Source organism: Mytilus californianus, unplaced genomic scaffold (assembly GCF_021869535.1).
Source record: "Mytilus californianus isolate M0D057914Y unplaced genomic scaffold, xbMytCali1.0.p SCAF_4, whole genome shotgun sequence".
Taxonomy (NCBI): domain Eukaryota; kingdom Metazoa; phylum Mollusca; class Bivalvia; order Mytilida; family Mytilidae; genus Mytilus; species Mytilus californianus.
This window is the reverse complement of record NW_026262690.1, coordinates 120909655-120926320: the sequence shown is the minus strand read 5'-3', so window position 1 is coordinate 120926320 and position 16666 is coordinate 120909655. Positions and strand designations below refer to the sequence as shown.

The 16666-nt window shown below is 33.2% G+C and overlaps 1 protein-coding gene across 1 annotated transcript in view; it reads left to right on the top strand.

Moving 5' to 3' along the window:
* LOC127699196 (zinc transporter 6-A-like) overlaps window positions 1-10551 on the top strand; it is a 29705-nt gene extending 19154 nt beyond the window's left edge. Inside the window, exons 6-13 of the mRNA XM_052202963.1 lie at window positions 2450-2515; window positions 3808-3888; window positions 4398-4433; window positions 6156-6299; window positions 7868-7987; window positions 8360-8462; window positions 9213-9329; window positions 9971-10551. Of these exons, the coding sequence (XP_052058923.1) occupies window positions 2450-2515; window positions 3808-3888; window positions 4398-4433; window positions 6156-6299; window positions 7868-7987; window positions 8360-8462; window positions 9213-9329; window positions 9971-10378 (1075 nt within the window). The 3' untranslated portion in view covers window positions 10379-10551. The remainder of the gene's footprint in view (window positions 1-2449; window positions 2516-3807; window positions 3889-4397; window positions 4434-6155; window positions 6300-7867; window positions 7988-8359; window positions 8463-9212; window positions 9330-9970) is intronic.
* Window positions 10552-16666: the final 6115 nt, after the last annotated feature.

Here is a 16666-nt window from a genome sequence, read left to right as displayed (position 1 = left end):
ACGAATTATGGGAGCTTCGTTTGGGAGACTTCGTAACAGCATCCTGTTACAATCATTTCTTGTTCAAAACATTTTTAGCATTTATGTTTTTCACATAAGATTTTATTTATTGATTTATGTTTCAAAACAACAAAAACTGCTAAAACTGGGAAGATTTTTACAGTTTGGAACAAACATCTTAAAAATGATGACCATGAACTTTAATCTACAGTAATTGCAAGCATTATATCCTTGCTCACTGATTGGATAGCATAATGTGATCATCTTGTCCATCAATTCTTAACTTTTGTTTTCTAATTTAAAGTTCATGATCATTTTCAATTTTATTATGAATGTTCAAAACTGTAATATCTTTTAACAGTTTCTCTTGTTTAGCAACAGCTTGTGTAAAACATGTCCACTCTAAATGATAAAGTTATGAAGGAAAGAAATTGAAGATGTTTGGATATCACTACATCATTTATTTGTTTGTCATATGTTGTGAGCATATACAGCGTAAACACCTTCACTCTGACAAATTCTGATTTTTCTTCTTTACCAATTGTCTTGGGTATAGGTAAACAAAAAGTTTTAATGTTCAAAGAAGTATTATATATGCCCCCACCGTAGGGGTGGGGGCATTAAGTTTTACCCTTGTCCGTCTGTACGTACGTATGTACGAACGTACGTCCCAAAATTGGTTTCCGTTCTCTATCTTGAGTTTGCCTCAACCAAATGTTATGAAACTTATACACAATGCTTATTACCACAAAACACAGATCAAGTTTGAATTTTGGTGGCGTCACTTTAACCGTTTTTAGAGTTATGCCCCTTTATAAATGGAAAAATTGCAAAAATTTTAGTTTCCGTTCTCTAACTTAAGTTTGCCTCAACCAAATGTTATGAAACTTATACACAATGCGTATTACCACAAAACACAGATCAAGTTTAAATTTTGGTGGCGTCACTTCAACCGTTCTAGAGTTATGCCCCTTTATAAATGAAAAACTGCAAAATTTTTATTTTCTTCTAAATATCAAGTAATTTTTAAAATTGAAGTTATCTTCCTTTGTCCATGATTATAGTTGAATCAACTACAATCAATGCTTTATACAATGCAATATTTAATTTTGACTTCCACTGATAAAACACAGATCAAGTTGAATTTGGGTTGTATCACTTTAACCATTATTGAGTTATGCCCCTTTATAAATCGAAAGATTGCAAAATTTTTAGTTTCCATTCTGTAACTTAAGTTTACCCCAACCAAACATTATGAAACCTATACACAATATTCATTATCACAAAACTAAGATCAAGTACAAATTTTTTGTTTCCGTTTTCTAACTTTAGTTTGCCTCAACCAAATGTTATGAAACTTATACACAATGCTTATTACTACATAATACAGATTAAGTTCTAAATTTTGTGGCGACACTTTTACCATTCTTGAGCTATGTCCCTTTATAAACATAAAAATTGCTGAATTTTTCGTTTCCATTCTCTAACTTTAGTTTGTCTCAACCAAATGTTACAAAACTTATACACAACCGTTCTAGAGTTATGCGTGTTTACAAATAGAAAAATTGCTGAATTTTTAGTTTCTGTTCTCTACATAAGTTAGCCTCAACCAAATGTTATGAGACTTACACACAATGCTTATTACCACAAAACTCAGATCAAGTTCAAATTTGGGTAGCGTCACTTTTACCATTCTTCAGCTATGTATATAAGACTTGTATACAGGCAGACTAATGGAAAACAACAAAATCAAATATCCACAAAAATATGATTTTTGCACTATCCACAAAAATACAATTTTTCCACTATCCACAAAAATACAATTTTTCCACTATCCACGAAAATACAATTTTTCCACTATCCACAAAAAGACAATTTTTCCACTATCCACAAAAATACAACTTTTCCACTATCCACGAAAATACAATTTTTCCACTATCCACAAAAAGACAATTTTTCCACTATCCACAAAAATACAACTTTTCCACTATCCACGAAAATACAATTTTTCCACTATCCACAAAAATACAATTTTTCCACTATCCACAAAAAAACAACTTTTCCACTATCCACGAAAATACAATTTTGCCACTATCCACAAAAATACAATTTTTCCACTATCCACAAAAATACAACTTTTTCACTATCCACGAAAATACAATTTTTCCACTATCCACAAAAATACAATTTTTCCACGATCCACGAAAATAAATGAATCCTCAGAACACAACATCGCCATTGTTTTATGAATCACCAACGAACATCAACTATATAGAAATTAAAATTGATATTTCAAGGTTTAGATCAGAGGATAAGTTTTCATAGCAGAAGAAAGTGTCAAACTTGTGAATAATATAATTATTAATTTTCTTGTTCCAAATTGAAGTGCAAAATAGTTCTTGTCATTTTACATGTAATTACGTGCAACACCTCTATTTTGTATTTTCAGTTTATTGGTATGTCTGTTGACATTATGGGTACAGATGCAGAAACCTTCATCAACATATTCATTTGGGTAGGACAGTAGTTTATACATTCTATTTCATCATTAACACCGTCCTCCAACACAATTTTTTTCATAGATTGTAAATGGTGATTCAAAAAGTGTAATAATTGCTTAATCCTAAAATGTCAAATGTTTCTTTGTGCTTAAATCTATTCAAATAAGCCTTTTAATGTTATTAGATTTTTTTGCTACAGTTAGTGGAAAACATGAATATTATACCCCAACTCTAGGAATGGGGACTAAATTGCATTCACCTTGTCCACCTGTCTGATTGTCTGTTCGTCCATTAGTCCAACAATTTTTTGCATCACAATTTTCATGTACTACTGAAGAAAATGACTTCATATTTGGTCAGCAGCTTGATATATAGTAATGAGTTGTAACATATGAACCCTTTTCAGATCTGTAAGACACCTACGTCCTGTTTGCCGATACTTTGAATTTTTAACATTTTGACCGAACTTAGAATTTTTCGTCACACTTTTCTCAAGTACTACTGACCCAAATGACTGCATATTGAGCCAGCAGCTTTGCAGTGATGCTTTGTCTTCAAACACCCCCCACCCCATACATGTATTGTCGAAACAGTCCTAAATTCAAATATAATAGCTGGTAGTCACAACAAGTAACAGCTTTTATACCCCAGGCAAAGGAGGGAGTATATTGGTTTAGCTTTGTCTGTCTGTCCTTCTGACAATCTGATGTAATTTTTCCCACACATTTTTCCCCATGTACTACCTGAGCATGCTATTTTGTGTGATGAGTTTTCAAATTTATTCATCTTCAACTTCCTGTTAACTCAATAATTATATATTTTTACACATATTAAATGGCCATGCATTAAATTTTAGTAAACATTTTTGCAGGAACTGTCAATCAAAGCTTTGTGTATCAAACCTCATGTGAGCATGCTATACCGTATGATGACCGTCACGTCACATCCATTGTTTATCAACTACCTGCATATGTATTACTTATATATTCTTACACTTAATTGTATTGTATGAAATATTTGTCGCAGGAAAAACAAAATCAGAGCCTCCTGAAGTTTGGTATCAAGCTTCAGATGTGTATGTTTTACATTGTGATGCCTTTTGACGTCCACCATTTTAAACTCTCTGTTTATCAAATACTTATTCATTTTGTTTTACAGATATGAGAGATATGAAGTGTTGGGAGTATTTGTCAGTACTATGCTAGCACAGTTAGGATCTTTGTTTATTTTGTTTTACAGATATGAGAGGAGTATTAGCCAGTACCATGCTAGCACAATTAGGATCTTTGTTTATTTTGTTTTACAGATATGAGAGATATGAAGTATTGGGAGTATTTGCCAGTACCATGCTAGCACAGTTAGGATCTTTGTTTATTTTAAAAGAAAGGTTGGTGTTTAACTGAATTAGTGATATAGAACATTGTAACAACAAAACAAAATTCATGTATTCTATGAAAAAATGTGTCGTGCGAAAAGTTTGTAAAAGTCAACAATATTAGGGTGGAGGGCAAATTTATGGTTCCATGCACTTATTTTACGTCTGCAAGTTTATGTATGAAAATGGCCAACAAAAATCAATGTAAATCTAGTATCTGGGCTGGATATTGCTGTATAATTTTTGAACTAAACTATATGAATATGGAAGTGAAACAAAATTAAGGAGAGGTGCTATGATTGCCATTGAGACAACTATCTACCAGAGACCAAATGGCTTTGATGTAAGCAACTATGGTCAATATGGAACCTTTAACATTGAACAAAATCGATACGCCACCATACAATCCTGTTCATTTCTATGAAATTCTACTTCAGCAGAAAGTTTGAAAGATTGATTATTAATACATTTCAATGTTGTAGATTGAAAAATATAAAATTACAAATATTTTTACTTTTCAGTGTAGAAAGAATGTTTATACAACCAGATATACACACGTAAGTCCTTGGAATATAACTTTACCCACACATATACACACATAAGTCCTTTGAATATTACTTTTACCCACACATATACACACATAAGTCCTTGGAATATTACTTTTACCCACACACATACCTAAGTCGTTGGAATATTACTTTTACCCACACATATACACGTTAGTCCTTGGAATATTACTTTTACCCACACATATATACACATATTAAAGTCCTTGGAATATTACTTTTACCCATACATATAAATGTAAGTCCTTAGAATATCACTTTTACCCACACATATACACACATAGGTCATTGGAATATTACTTTTACCACACATAAACATTGTTTGTTTTTCAAGATGACTACATATATATACCATATAAGGGCAATGACAGAAAATATCAACTGTTTGTGTGATTTTTGTCTTGCCTTGACGGGAGTCAAAAAGCCAGACATTGATATGCTGTTTCCGGTGTTGGCAGCGTCAACGTCAACAATGTATTAGTTTGTGATTAAGTCTAGTTTATGGTGAATCACTAGTGGTAGGTCAAGGATATTTGGTGTGCAGTTGTATAAGGATTAGCACAACTCATTTCCATTGAGATTATTTGGCCCCACCCCCTCAGTCATGGTCTGTTGACTTTGAAACTTTTGCTTAGTTTACATGTGTTAGTTTTTGATTAGGTCAGTTTATAGGAAATCACTAGTGGTAGGTCAATGATATTTGGTATACAATATATTAACACTGGCACATATCACTTATTCTAAGGAACTACTTAGCAGTGTTTTTTTTAAATCAATCTTACATCTAACACTCATCAACTAACTGTTTTCTGATTACTTATAGCAAGGGTATCATTAGGGAGTAATAGCTCACAGTTCAACTTGTTTATACAATGTTGGTGCTGTCCCCACCAACTTCAAAAAAAGGTTAAAAAAGGATTAAATTCCATCAAAAGTTGGTCAGTTGAAAACCACTACAGTAGATTCATTAATTTTAATGGTTTTAAGGAAAGATTGTATTTTCATGGATACTTGATTTCCTTGTTTTGCCAAAGTTTGCACACAAGCCTATAGGAAATTAATGCTTTATTGAACACATATGTTTGCAGTTCACCTATTCCCATGAAAATTGGTACTCCATGTATAATAATGAATCTACAGTGTTTGTAACTGACTATTGTACAGACCAAAATAAATTTTGTATCTGAAGCCTGAAGGCATTTTAAAAAGTACAATTGAATGATGATTCTTCAGGACAATTGCCTTAATTGTGTGGTAAGAAAATAGAAACAAAAATCATATTGAAATAAACATCATGGCTGAAAGACAACCAACAGCCTAAAAAAACGTCACACAGAATTTTAAAGACTAAGTACAGACAAACCCTACATAAAGAGCTAACATGCTTTTTACAGGGTGACAGGTTATTGCTCCACTTGTGTCACTTTTAGTGTTACTCATAACGTGTAAGTCATATCAGTGGATAGGTCATGAATTTAGAAACGAGGAAATCTATAAGGAAAAACAGACATCTTTATGGAAAGTTGTCTCATTGGCAATCATACCACATCTCTTTATTTTAATATTATTAGCTAACTGCAAAAATGTGGGCCCCTGCTTTATTTTGGAATGATGGAAAGAGGAAAAAGCTGAAATATATATGCTGTAGCCACATATTAGAAGGAGTGTATAAAAAAATGTTTGGTTTATATTAGTTTCTTTATTTTATTTCAGAGGTAGACTGTTAATAGGTACATTGTTTGCCTTCTTTGTCCATTTTACTCTAACATACAGCATAAACAACAGAGCCATGAACCATGTTGTGGATGCATCCAGTTCTAGCTGGTTACAGGAACACATGACAGATATGTCTGAGAGGTGAGTAGCTATGAACCATTCTAGCTGGTTACAGGAACATATGACAGATATGTCTGAGTGGTGAGTAGCTATGAACTGTTCTAGCTGGTTACAGGAACACATGATAGATATGTCTGAGAGGTGAGTAGCCATGAACCATTCTAGCTGGTTACAGGAACACATGACAGATATGTCTGAGAGGTGAGTAGCCATGAACTGTTCTAGCTGGTTACAGGAACATATGACAGAAATGTCTGAGTGGTGAGAAGCTATGAACTGTTCTAGCTGGTTACAGGAACACATGATAGATATGTCTGAGAGGTGAGTAGCCATGAACCGTTCTAGCTGGTTACAGGAACACATGACAGATATGTCTGAGAGGTGAGTAACCATGAACTGTTCTAGCTGGTTACAGGAACACATGATAGATATGTCTGAGAGGTGAGTAGCCATGAACCGTTCTAGCTGGTTACAGGAACACATGACAGATATGTCTGAGAGGTGAGTAACCATGAACTGTTCTAGCTGGTTACAGGAACACATGACATATGTCTGAGAGGTGAGTAGCCATGAACCATTCTAGCTGGTTACAGAAACACATGACAGATATGTCTGAGAGGTGAGTAGCCATGAACTGTTCTAGCTGGTTACAGGAACACATGACAGATATGTCTGAGAGGTGAGTAACCATGAACTGTTCTAGCTGGTTACAGGAACACATGACATATGTCTGAGAGGTGAGTAGCCATGAACCATTCTAGCTGGTTACAGAAACACATGATAGATATGTCTGAGAGGTGAGTAGCCATGAACCATTCTAGCTGGTTACAGGAACACATGACATATGTCTGAGAGGTGAGTAGCCATGAACCGTTCTAGCTGGTTACAGGAACACATGACATATGTCTGAGAGGTGAGTAACCATGAACCATTCTAGCTGGTTACAGGAACACATGATAGATATGTCTGAGAGGTGAGTAGCCATGAACCATTCTAGCTGGTTACAGGAACACATGACAGATATGTCTGAGAGGTGAGTAGCCATGAACCGTTCTAGCTTGTTACAGGAACACATGACATATGTCTGAGAGGTGAGTAGCCATGAACTGTTCTAGCTGGTTACAGAAACACATGACAGATATGTCTGAGAGGTGAGTAGCCATGAACCGTTCTAGCTTGTTACAGGAACACATGACATATGTCTGAGAGGTGAGTAGCCATGAACTGTTCTAGCTGGTTACAGAAACACATGACAGATATGTCTGAGAGGTGAGTAGCCATGAACCGTTCTAGCTTGTTACAGGAACACATGACATATGTCTGAGAGGTGAGTAGCCATGAACTGTTCTAGCTGGTTACAGGAACACATGACAGATATGTCTGAGAGGTGAGTTGCCATTAACTTTGTCATGGACCTCTATATAGTTCTCATTTGTTACACAACACACAATAGACCTTCATGTTACCATGTTGTTAATGTATCAAGTTCTTGTTGGCTACTAGAACACATGGAATATGTCACAGAGATGAGTAGCCATACATTTCTGTTATGTAATACCATTGTTAAGTCTTCTCTTCTGTTTTTGTAGTGTGTGCCATATAATACCTGGTTTGAGTAAACTGTTGTTACCACGGATTAATCCCATGGCCCTGATTGGTTTTACTGGAGGAATAGCAGTTATTATAACACATATACTAATTGATACCAAGTGAGTATTAGTTGGACATAACAACTACGGTTTTGTTCTTTAGACATACTAGTGAAACAAGGATAAAGTCATTTATCCTGATTCTTTAGTTTTGAGTAATATCATAATTCAGTTTTTGTAAATAAAAGGTTTATAAAACATAACTGAGACAGCTATCCCACAAAAAAAACTAAAGCAAAAAAGAAGCATGTTCTCATCATATATAAGTTATTTTAGAAATCAAAATAATGATTTTTTAAGAAAGCAATTTTGATTATCCATCACTACCTTATTCATCCCAAAATAAACATCTTGAATTGTCACTTCTTACTATGGTAGCTGATATTCCTCACTGTTTTGTATGATATCATGTGACATGATTTCTATTTATAGATTATATCACTCAGCAGATACTTGGGCAGCTGTATCTATAGCTATTATGACGTGTGGTACTATGTTTCCAATGAGTGCATACACAGGCAAAATTCTTTTGCAGGTAATAAGAATATCATAATGCTGAATAATTTATGTTATATGTTACATTTTAGGTGCTGATTTTTAAAATAATTGTTAACTATCCACGTCTCATGGGTTTTCGTGCTACTTAGGATGTATTGTTACATCACAATTTCCATTGAAAAAGCATGCATAGTACAAATTCATATGATGTACAAAACCATATGATCTGACCATAATATTAACTTTCATTAGGGAGCTACCATTTGATTTTTATGGGGGGGGTGGGGGGCTAGGATGATATTTGAAAAAAAAGGCAGGACAGGATTTTGAGTTAAAAAAAAAGGCAGGATGGGCAACTTTGCAAAAAAAAAAGGCAGGATGACAATTTATGTAAAAAAAAGTCAGGATAAACTAATAAAAAAAAGCCAAGAACGAATAGAGTGAAAAATCAAAAGGCAGGACAGAGATTACAACTAAAAAAAATGCAGGACAAAATTTTTCATCCTACCTCCATAGTCTTGTATATCAAAACAAGTGATGTTCCAATAATACAACATACCATCTTGACCAATCAGAATGTCAAAAACATTTGTTTCCCATAATGCAACAAAACAATTTAATCAATCAGAATTTCCAATCCGGTGATGTTCTCATAATACAACAAAATGTCTTGACCAATCAGAATGTCCAAACCAGTGATGTTCCCATTTCTGTATAGATCCGTTTTATTTTGATATATTTAAAGAAAAATTGTTTTGATAATTATCAAATTTTTTTTAATTTTCAGACAACACCATCACACTTACTGAGTCAGTTAGACAAAATTATACGTGAAGCCTCTACTTTAGATGGTGTGTTGGAGTTCAGACATGAACATTTTTGGACGTTATCATTTGGAACACTGGTGAGACTTCTAAACCAGTTTGATTTGTTTACTTTTGTATTCTATTTCATAATTATTGCTCACATGATATTTTGTCTTCAATAAATTAGACAATGAAACACTATTTTCAGGAGATGGAATAAGTTCTTTGCAGATATTGTTTTCAAATTGTTCAGAAGAAAATAATCTACCATGCTGCTTCTCAAATATATTTGTGATAATAAGTCTCTCTGTGTAGCTAAGGATAAACTTATCATATTGGTCATGATTGTTACCAGACTAAAGAAGCTGAGTGATTAAAAGTACCATTTTTCAGGGTTTGTTACATTCAAATTTTAAAAATCAACTCCAGGTAGAGGAAAACATTGTTCAATTATCTAAATAAGAGGCAGAAGATACCAATAAGACATTGCAACTCCAAAGGGAGAAGAGTTACTGACAATCTCATGGCAAAACACAAAAAATGACGAAACAACAAACCAATCCACGAAACTCTACATAGCAAAACCAAAGATTGAGCAACACGAACTGCACTAAAAAACTCATGTTCTCTGGAAGGGTAAGCAGTAACTAAATCATTCATTTTACCTCTCACGTTTTTTGTTTGGTTAAATCACATCAACACCAGCTACAGGAATAAATTATTTCATTATCTACTTCAGGCAGGATCAGTACAAGTAAGAGTAAGACGTGACGCTGATGAACAGATGGTCCTGGCTCACGTCTACAGCAGGTTATCAAGCATGGTCAGTATGCTGACCATTCAGATTTTTAAAGATGATTGGACAAGGGCTTCTGGTTTTAGTGTGTTAGGTAGTCCAGCATTCTCATCAAGTTTTGGAACATCAGGACAATATCAACAACGTGGGCCATCACCAATATTAGACACTGGATTTAGGTCAAATGTTGACGGTCATGGACATAGTCACAGTCAAGGTCATGGTCATAGCCATGGACAAGGTCATGGTCATAGCCATGGACATGGTCATGGGCACAGTCATGGAGTTTCATCAGACTTTAAATCATCAACTCCAACAAGAGGAGTAAGTTATGTCACTGGAAAATCATAATGTGATAAATTTTCAAGTCAAATTCTCAAGGTCGTCGTCATAGCTACAGTTAAGGCAGTGATAGCAGCTTTTAAAGATTACATGTCACACGACAGAAGAACTAATTTGATATCATAGAGATTCATTATTGAACAAATATTTTTGCTTATGTAATAAAGTTTTAAAAAACATTCTTTTTATACCCCCGCTTTAAAAAAGTGGGGGTATACTGTTTTACCTCTGTCTGTCCTTTCATCCGTCAGTCCGTCCGTCCGTCCCATGAATATTTTTGTCACATCTTTCTCAGGAACTACAATACAAGGATTTCTGAAATTTTGTTTCAAGGTTTATATAAGTCGGCTATACCGTGTGATGAGTTTTCAGATTCATCACTCAACAACTTCCTGTTTACCGAACACTTGTATCATTTTACACATGATAGCCAAGTTGAAAATTTTCGTCACATTTTTCTCAGGAACTACAATACAAGGATTTCTGAAATTTGGTTTCAGGGTTTATATAAGTCAGCTTTACTGTGTGATGCGTTTTCAGATTCATCACTTAACAACTTCCTGTTAACCGTATACTTTAAGCGGGTTGGGGTATCATTAGTGAGCAGTAGCTCACAGATTTACTTGTTCAGTTCTTATTTACAAAATCTTGTTAAACTATCAAAAGAATTTGACAGCATAAAAAAGGAAATAATTTTTAATAGTTTTTTTAATTCTGTTATAAACAATATTCATGTTTTTATACTTACCTACTTTGATGCAAAACAACCACATTATCTTTTCAAAATGGCATTTAAAGTCAGATAAGCAAATCATTGTGTAAAGCACAGTTTGCAAAATGGTCATTTTGACTGGACTATTCCTGATACCTTTTATTAAAGTCTGACTAAGATTTTAATGACCAAGTCATACAATATAAACTTAATTTAATCTGAGAAGGAAAACATTGGTTTGATTTAGTTTAAACATATTGTATTTGCTAAATGTAAGCAAAATGGATGAGACACAAATAATTCATACTTATGAAGTCTTCTCCATAATACAATATGAATATATATATAATAATATTATTATAAACATGCATGTAAAGCAAACAATTTACTGGTACTACGATCTATAAAGAAAAAAAGAAGCAAAGATTGAGAAATAATATTATTCAGATTTTTGTGATGCTGACTTAGGTTTTGATGATGATGTCAACGATGATGATGCTCAGCGCCAGTATCAATAAAACTTTATAAAGGTTTTGATGACCTTTTTCTCTCACCTGTTTTTTTTAGCACACTTTTTTGTCCTAAAAGTGAAATTCCACACTTCAAGGTACATTGTTATTTAACAGAAACTATTTTTAGATACAAATTTGTATACCCCACTTCCTAAAGAAAGGGTTATTTAGTGTTCAGTGTGTCCAATACAATGGCAAAGAGATATGGTGTAGTTGTTCATGACACAAAATCCCTATCTTACAGTTTACAGAACCAAAAACAAGGAAAAAGTGATTTCATTCCTGTTCTATAACTAAGTAGTCACAATGAACTCTTCAAATGAAGGAAAAGCTCACACCTCACTGCAAGTTAATGACAACCATAAGCTACAATTTAAGTACACTTTGCTATATGTCAAAGTTACACCTGTGCATTAAGATTGTTTACAATAGAAACTGTGGCTTTATAATTTCTGTTCATCTTCTATTAATGGAAACACAATAAACATAACATGACCTGCAATATTACTGATTATTATATATGGCAGAAGCTTGGGCTAATGGTATGTTTATACTCAAGAATGGAAACTTCACAATTGTGATTGTTCTGTAGTACTAAACAATTATTCTTTATTCTGGAAACCCCATCCAGACCCTCAGATACCGGAAAAAAGGGGGGGGGTATATACCTGAAAGTGAAGTAGAAGTAATTTGCCTGATGTGTTGTTGTCCTTTTAAAGGAAGGTTTTATATAAATTCTGCTTCATAAGTACAAGAACAAGTTGACTAGTATTGTTAGTTCCCACTGGATTACCAAGCAACTAAAATTCTGAAAGATCCTGCTTTATTGTGTTGTTTATGGGGGATCTCTTTACATCAGTAATGGCTTTACAAGTTAGTTTCATAATCCTTTTTAAACACTCGAGTGAAACAGAAGTAAAATAATCTGGGTTATTTGGAACAAAGGAAATTATTTGTGAGAATAATTGACACGAACGTAGCAGGGATTTTAAGAGTTACCTCCCTTGTCATAGGTTTACTTCTTGAGGTATCCAATATAAAGAAGAAAGATCTTCATATTTGGTATTTTGATATTTATACCAAATAATAAACAACAAGATTTAGGATTGTCTAAAGAGATGTCAAATTTTCTCTTAATTGTCACACTCTGTTATTTTCTAAACGTTTTAAAATCTGCGCTAAAATTACAGTAAAACAGCTCATATGTGTTCTTTGATGCTATAGAAATACGGTATAAAGTTGTAAATTTTAGCATATTACCAATTTAAATTACACACAGATGGTCCAGAACTTCAATTCCGAAACATTTTTGAGAGATTTGAGTAAATTTTTTAAAATATAAATGATAACCAGGACATTTCATATTAAACCAAACTTTCTATTGACCATTTTCATATTTATTACCTTTCAAATGTATCTTATTACTAATGCCCTTTGATGTAAAATTTTATAAAAACATGTGAAATGGAATATTGTATCAACATCAACTCAAATATCACACACAGCGCTATATAAAATTTAGGTTTTATAGAATTATGTAAAAAGTTTAAGCATATTATTTAGAGGTTTTAATTATCCAACTTCAATAGGGTTACCAGCTTTCCGATTTTTATGATCTTTATAAACAAATGTAGGGCTAATTTTCCATACCTCTTTTCTCCTTGGAAGGAATGTAAGTTCTATATGGAAGTAAACCTAATGTTCTTCAAAGGCACATCCAAACTAAGAGTTATTTAGTACCGGTAATGAAAACATTATTGTTCGCATCTTTATCAGCTGGAACAAGAACACATTTACCATACTAGTATTCAGAGTATTTAGAACTTCCCGAATCACTAAAATGTTTGAACCTTTTCGTGTCTTATTAATTCAAATGTGAATCAGTCTTGGTCAATTCAATTCGTTTTGGTTGTGCGGAGGCCATTTTACAGTGTAATCCTCAATTAACGGAATCCTTTTAAAACAGTCTGAATGGGTTTTTTTTTCAGTTGATTGGATGGAAGTATGCGATATTTTTGAACTTCAGTAAAGCAAAGGTCGACCATCATATGACGATGGTTTCTGGTGGAGAGTTGTCTCATTTGCAATAAAACCACATCTTTTTTTAAAGAACATTTTTTATGGTCAATAACATGTACTAATGAAAGGCAAAATGTGTATTCTTACTCCCTTTTTGAAGTAGTAGTGGAAAATTTTCCACCCAGGTCATCCTTGCAAAACATACCCGATTTGATTTATTGTTTATTCTTGCCCTGAATATCAATGAAATATTTACCACTGGACATTATAATATTTGAGTTTAAACACGTAAATCCTCGAACCTATAATCATTTGAACTGTAACTTGTTTTGTGAATATAATAATTTAATATTTAAGTTGAAAAAAAATCCACCAATGAAAGGTCATTGTCTATTTTATTTCTTTCACATCTAACGATTTTTTTTTTATTTAATCTTATTTACTGAATCAATACCAGACCTAGTATTACTCTATCAGAAGATTTAAATTAAAAGAAAATGTTCTGTAATTCCAGTCTGATTAAATTGTCAATGATTTAGATAAGGTTTCCTTATATTAAACATGTTTTTTTTTTTGTAGAAACGACTTAAAAGTTCGATTTACAGTTGAAGAATTGTAATTATTCGTGAAGCAGACTTAGTTAAAGGCCATTCTTAATTAATTCTATGTTTGACGCCAGCACATTTCGTAGTTTTTTTTTTTCAATGTTAAAAATATTTTTAAAAATAATCTGTTAAAACAGAATGAAAATATTGTATAATATGCATATAGAGGGTGAAAAAATAAAATTTTATTAAGTCGTGACCTCATATTGTTTTAAATTTCGATGTATTGGTAATGGTAGAGTTTTAATGAAAGAGTTTGCTACACAAAAAAATGACTGTCATTAATTGACAAGTTTTACTATTTTGATGGATAAGTAGATAAACCGCGTTTCAAAAACTATAATGATTATTTTTTTATTTTTATTCGTTTTCAATGTTCCGTTCTTCTTCCATCCCGATTTTTAAGTTGTGAAAATATATCGGCAATTTCAATGAACGTAATATATATGTATAAAAAATCAGATCTATCATTTTGCTTCTTTAGTTTTTTTGTCGCGCCATGTAAGATCCGAATATAATCTAATTTAAACCAGATCTTTCATTTTGCTCCATTAGATTTGTTTGTCGTGACAAACGAATGTAATGGAGGATAGTGAAATATCTGATTTTAATCAGATTGTGTAAAACTGGTAAAATATTAAGCTAGTAATTCTGTCGGTTTCCTTAAATTACTTAATACCTTTACTATAATCTTTCATCGATTCAAATATTTGGTTTGGCAGTTTGGCTGGACCTGTAGTCTTATTGCAAACAGGATATCACAATATAATTTTTATGGTGATGTTGTTTAAAGAGTTTGTATATTAAGATGTGATCTATGTAAACTTATTGATACATGGAATAAACTTGTTCTTATTAAAAGATTATTATTTTAATAATGTAGTATGGTCTTTTAATATTGTCTTTATCGGTAGTATCCTAGGTTCTCGTGTTAATAGTCTAATATATAACTAAAACACATTGCTATCCATTTATTAACACTATCAACCTTGCATCCTGTCGACACTTAAAGTTCGCAATATATAATGTAATGCTTTCTCAAACTGCATATGACGTCTTTACACTTAAACCATTGGAGGTGTACTGATTGATATTTTAGTGTGGTTATACATGGTCTTTATCTGTCAAGCCTTTTTCTCTGTTTTTTTTTTCTCGCTTGACGGAGTCAAAAAGCGAGACATAGGTATGCTGTTTCCGGCGACGGCGACGGCGGCGTCAACAATGTATTAGTTTGTGATTAGGTCTAGTTTGTGGTGAACCACAAGTTGTAGGTCAATCATATTTGCTATACAGTTGTATTAGCATTGGCATATCTCATTTCCATGGAGATTATTTGGCCCTGCTCCCTCAGTCATGGCCTATTGACTTTAAAACTTTTGCTTATTTTACATGTATTAGTTTGTGATTAGGTCAGTTTATGGGGAACCATTAGTGGTAGGTCAATGATATTTGGTATACAGTTGTATTAGCATTGGCACATCTCATTTCCATGGAGATTATTTGGTCCTGCCCCCTCAGTCATTGTCTATTGACTTTGAAAATTTTGCTTAGTTAACATGTATTAGTTTGTGATTAGGTCAGTTCAAAGGGAACCATTAGTGGTAGGCCAATGTTAATTGGTATTCAGTTGCATAACCATTAGCACATCTCATTTCAATGGACAATATTTGGCCCCATCCCCTCAGTCATGGCCTATTGACTTTTGCTTAGTTTACATGTAATAGTTTGTGATAAGATCAGTTTAAGATGAACTGCTAATGTTAAGTCAATGATATTTGGTATGCAAATTTATTGGCATTTGTAAGTATCGTTTCAATGGAGATTATATAGCTCCACCCCCTCTTCATGGTTCATTGACTTTGAAACTTTTACATAGTATTGCCATTTTAATTTAAACATTTGCATAATCAAAATTACAAAAAAGCGAGACATATCTCTGTGATAACAGTTTATTACAGTTTGTTCTGATTTTGTGCTGTTAAACACTGTCTAAGGTCAGGTTGGTTGAGCATTCACAAACTGGCATGTATAACCTCGCCTCATTCATTTGCTTATCCAAAGTCGAGAGCCTGTAGTTTAGTAGTTCTCGTTCGTGGCATTATGTTATAATTGTTTATTAGCTTTAGTCAAGACGTTAGTTTTCTCCTTTCAGTTTTACATTTTGTCGCGTTTTTATAGCTCTCTGAATGGTATGGTGTTTGTTTATTGTCAAAGACCGTACTGTGACATGTAGTTAGTTGTATGATTATTTAATAACTATCCTCGTGTCTTGGTCCTCGTTGCATTTATTACATTGAAAGTCATATCTCATAGCCTCATTTCTGTAATAGTCATCATTACGTTAGGGATTTGAAGTTATGCATTTTTGCGCCTGTCCCAAGTCAGGAGCCTCTGGCCTTTGTTAGTCATGTATTTTTTTTTTTATTTTAGTTCATTTAAATGTTTTGGA